Raw genomic sequence first — 5,256 nt, 5'->3', positions numbered from 1 at the left:
ATTATATTTTTAAAAATATATATTAAAGTTATTATTAATAAAAGATTTTAATTTTTTTATTTTAATAAATATATTAAAAATTTAAATTTATATATTTTTTAAAAATTAATTGTTAAGATAATTAATTCAACTTTTATAATAATTTTGAATTGAACAAAAGTACAATAATGCTTGTTAAATAAAAGAATAATCCCATGCATCATCATCATTACAACAAACAAAAATTATAGTAATCTATATATGTAGACCAAAAAGAAAAGATTATGTCATCAAACAGTTTTATTTTTAATCTTAAATTCCCTTTCATCATCAACCTGTTATTTACAAATAAAAAAAAAAGTCACCAACTAACGATTATTATAAGAAAGCTTTATCCCGTACGTAGTAGCTAGAAATGAATGAAATGAAATGAAATTTTCTCATATTGTATACAATAATACAAAGATGTCAGATATATATGGATGATATTTTAACAACTGAAAATCGTCTAAGAATTGTAAATTGAATTAATACATATGTAGATTATTTTGCAAGGAAATATATATAAAATTCACACAAAATATATGAGATCCATACTTTTATTAATTCAACTTAAAAAAATCATATATATTATATACCACTAGCTAGTCATCCAGAAAGAAACAATAATGACACAAGCATCTGTGTAGACTTATTGTGCATGGCAATTACAATTAAATACGGAGTAACAACTAACCAAATTAGTCTTTAGAAAATCCTTTACAACATGCTTTAAATTTTCAATAATTTTTTAATTATTACCTGATTTTTTTAAATGCACTTGTCTCTTGTGTAGTAAGCTTTGATTCGATAACAAAAACCACAGTACAAATTCAGTTCAATTTTCTCTCAAAAACTATACATTTGTTCGGTATCTCGTGTTCCGAACGGATCGGTGGAGCTCTGAAAGTGGAGTGATAGGAACTAGCCTTGGAATGGGTCCAACAGAGGGGTGTAGAGGTTTCACGATCTTCCAAACTGTTGCGATGTAAGGAGGGGGCGCCACCTGCAATGACATTCAAATCAGAAGAAGATACAGATGGTCGTATTAGTGAGGGTGGTAATGACGTATTTTGGGAGAGGGGTAGGGCTCTCCCTATGTATACCCTGTTAGAGGTGGGTCCCGCAAAGACAGACCTACCTTCTTCGAAATTTTCTTGCACAGCTATTACGTGGTGAGCTGGAGGATAAGTGTCCGGGTCAGTTTCCCGACTCGAGTTCGACGCCCATTGATTCAGCCGCCCGGGTCGGGTCAGGTTGGACGCTAGCTGGGCTGGGTCGGAACAACATTCAATCTCAGGATTCTTACAAAGACAATGAAGCATTATTAGCAACTTCTTGTTACTTGGTAACAATTTTTTAATACTTGTATCACTATCAAAATAACTTTGTTTATAAAAAAGTTGAATTATTCTGTCTCATTATTAAATTCTAATAATTGATAATAAAATAAATCATAGGATAAATAAAAATCAACGTCTACTATAAAGTCCAAACTAAACTTGTCCTAAATGTATAGAATCCTAGCCTCTTTCTACGGGGTGTTGGGAAGACTAAAGACTTGTACAAGTCTTTGCGAACAGTGAAAAGTTAGCAGGATATATCTTTTATTCTTTTTCCCGTTGGAATAATTTTGTGTGATTCACAAGTTGCAGAAACTTTCAAGAATGATGTGACACTAATAAAGTTGGAAGGACATGGGGACGTATGTAGCAATTAAAAGATTCCATCGTCACATGCCCCGTTATTAAAGACTAGAGCAAAAACAAACAAATTAAAATGAATTTCATTTTCATTTGGCTAGCCAATGAAAAAAGAAAAAATAAATTGAGAGATAAGAAGGAAATAAGGAAGAAAACAAATTTTGCAAGGTTCACTAAAAGGAATCATTTTGGTGGGGGAAGAAAAAGACTCAGTTTTTAATATTTTAACTTTCGTAAATTAAGGGGAAATAATAAAAGAGAAAATTATATTTTATTTCTCGCTCTTTTTCTTCATTTATCAAATAAAAGTCAAATATCTTAATCTAGTATTATTATATTTTGGTTTATGTAAATTATTTTTCAAATAAACCACATAATTAAAGAGATTCAGCTATAATTCAATAAGGGAGCTACTCAAATGAAGATGCAAAAAACATCTTTTTATGAAGATGCTTTGTATAAAAGTGTGATTTATTGATTTGGCCACACTTCAAATAAAAACAACACTTTTATAACATATCAAAATCTAACCCTACAATCCATCATCTAAGGATCAAAAAGAAAAATCATCACATGAAGACAATTATAACATCTTCATGGGAGTACCCACCACTCAATAATTCCATCTTATCCTAATAACAATCAAACATTTCCCACCTCACCCCAGTACCCCACCACACCCCAGCTTGTGATTACTGAAGACATAAAAACAACGATTTTGATAAAATAATTGCTGCTGGCCGGGTGGGATCGTACGATTGTTTTACCTATTTAATATAGCAATAATGTCTTCAACAAATTCAGTGTTGATGATTGATGAAGATACTTTGTTAAACGATATAACAGCCTTGTGTACTAGTAGTAGTCTACACTCTGAAGAATTGCTGATTTTTGTTTTAGAGTAATAAGCCTGAACAATAATAGTATTCAGTAATAACTGTAAGCAAAAATCACTAAAAAAAGTTTAATTATATTGAATAATATATACTTGACCATTTGCAACCAAGTATTTTTAAGCCTTTATATATTTATAATATTACACAGGAAATTTGTAAAGGAAAAGTAGATTTTAGCAGAAAGTAACAAAATTACCCTGCCTTTATTAGCTACCTATAACGGAAACTAACAAACTTACCTTATGGTCATAACAGACACAACGTTTTACCTAGCTATGTATATATTTAACAAGGACAATTCCCATCAGCATTATTATTGAATCAAGTTGTAGTAGATTTTATCTTGCTCTTGGATCTCCAATTTCAGAGAAGACCAGACCAGAAATCATAGCACGTTCCTCACTACTACCCGAAATCGTGGTGACCCTACTATCCTTGGTCCCGGATTCATCACTAGTAAAAAGCACGTCACTCCCTTCATCACTCGTAAACTGCGGTATCAACGGGCTCTCCTCGCCCTTTTCCTTATCTTGGGCCCCACCAAAACTTTTATCTTTGTCGCCTTCGGCCAACTGCATTGCAAACTCGAGTGCCCCCACCACATCATTCATCGATGGCCGTTGATTTCCATCATCATGCAAACAACTCATCGCCAATTGACCGTACCATTTCAAACACTCTGGCGTGATTGAGCCTTTCAAGAAAATATCCACCGTCTGATCGAGCTTACCCTGATCGTTCAGTTTTCTTACCCAGTCAACCAAGCTGGCCTTGTGCTTGTCCACGTTACGGATCAAAGGCGGCCTCGCACACAATACCTCAAGAAGGACCACACCGAACGAGTACACGTCAGATTTTAAAGTCAAGCGTTGACGCTTGTAGTACTCAGGGTCTAAATACCCAAGGCTACCCTTCACAAAGGTGCTGACGTGGGTTGTGGACATACCCGTAGGTCCCACTTTAGATAATCCAAAGTCGGAAACCTTGGCCACCCATTTTTCATCTAACAAGATGTTGGTGCTCTTGACGTCACGGTGGATGATATTGTGCTTCGCACCTGCATGGAGATAATGCAGCCCTCTTGCTGCGCCCAATAGGATCTCGAGTCTCTGCTTCCAAGGAAGAGGGTTGTTGTCTGAACCGTAGAGATACTCGCGGAGAGTGCCACGTTGCATGAAGTCGTAGACAAGGATCATCTCTACGCCGTCGTTGCAGTAACCAATGAGGGACACCAAATGAAGGTGCCGGAGCTGGGAAAGCATATCGATCTCGTTAAGGAACTCGTTGATTCCTTGTTGAGAACCGGGTTTGAGACGCTTGATGGCCACGGGGGTTGCACCGTCGTCGATGTAGCCCTTGTAAACGTTGCCGAACCCTCCAACTCCGACGATGAACACATCGTCGAAGTTGTTTGTGGCAGCCCTGATCTCTGCGATTGTAAAGTAGCGGCAGAGGTGTGATGGCAGTGACGACGATGCGCCTTCTTTTTTTGTGCTTCCCTTCCTACAAGAAGAACTCCTCTTTCTCCTGAAAAGGATTAATCCAATAACAGATGCTAGCAGGAGGCTTGAAACTACGACCGTAAGGAACGCAACAATGATTGTTTTCTTTGAGGATTTATTAGAAGATTGGTAGAATGGTTTCGGTTGCGGGGGCATTGGGTCAGGATTGGATCCTGCAAGGTTTTGACTCTCATCACTGATTTTGAAGATCTCCACGCCATTCAGTATGACATTATAGTAATTGGTTTTTGCCCTTTGAATTGGTAGTCGTTGAAGCTTGATTGAAAGAGTAACTTTATTGGAATTTTCTCGTTGGTCAGACATAAACACAGCGTAGTCCCTATGAACTGGAATCAAGTTGCCAGTGCTCCACTCAATCACATCAGCCTTGTCTTCAGCCATAGTCTCAGCTATGAAGATCTGAAAGATTCTGTCGCCTAAGTTTTGGACCTCTGGCTCAAACTCACAAAAATGCAACCTCACCATGTACGTGAATTTCGAATCTACATCGAAGAGCCAAGTCACGTTGTAGTTTTCAGTTGCGTTCATCCCGTAGCTTCGGGAAGTTAAGTATAACTCTTCTGGTGCAGTGTAATCAGGAATGGTGTTATTCTTGAGGTTTACGTGAAGGCCAAAGCCAGCAGATTGGCTACGCGGACGGTGGGTCACCAAGTAACGATCATCATCAGATTCCCAATTCCTGAACATACCTGTATCCTGTTCTGGAGGAATCGGTCTTCCGCCAACGTTAACTCTGTAAAGTGTCTCAAGAGCTCTGCTAAGTTCAAGTTGGTATGGTGATGAGTAGGCATAGCCAACAAGGTGAATCCCATTATCGGATTGATCAGTACTATTAGGGTCGCTGTAATAGAGGAAGGGAGGCATAGACACCACCTCGATCCCGTTGATGAAAGCATAGGCATCTTGGTGCTGCTTGGTGCTGGGAACAAAGGTTAGGTTTAACCTCTGACCTGCTTCAACATTTATCAAGTATTCTTTGGAGACGGTGTCTTCGCCGTCGCGAAGCCAAAGTGAAGCGTTGAAGTCTTTGAGAAGGGTGAAGTTATCTGCTGTAACAGAGAAAAGGGAGTTGTAAATCTCAAAGTTGTCATAAGTTGTTGGATAGAAGTGAAGAAG

The 5,256-nt window shown here is 37.6% G+C and overlaps 1 protein-coding gene across 1 annotated transcript in view; it reads right to left on the bottom strand.

Annotated features, from left to right (window-relative positions):
• LOC107635433 (receptor-like protein kinase FERONIA) overlaps positions 2,707–5,256 on the bottom strand; it is a gene marked incomplete in the record, with an annotated part of 3,189 nt that continues 639 nt past the window's right edge. The window contains 1 exon segment of the mRNA XM_016338909.2: positions 2,707–5,252. Coding sequence (XP_016194395.1) covers positions 2,956–5,252 — 2,297 coding nt within the window.

This window comes from Arachis ipaensis, chromosome B04 (genome assembly GCF_000816755.2).
Source record: "Arachis ipaensis cultivar K30076 chromosome B04, Araip1.1, whole genome shotgun sequence".
In the NCBI taxonomy this organism is placed as follows: domain Eukaryota; kingdom Viridiplantae; phylum Streptophyta; class Magnoliopsida; order Fabales; family Fabaceae; genus Arachis; species Arachis ipaensis.
Note: the sequence above shows the minus strand (reverse complement) of the source record. Positions and strands in the feature narration are given on the sequence as shown.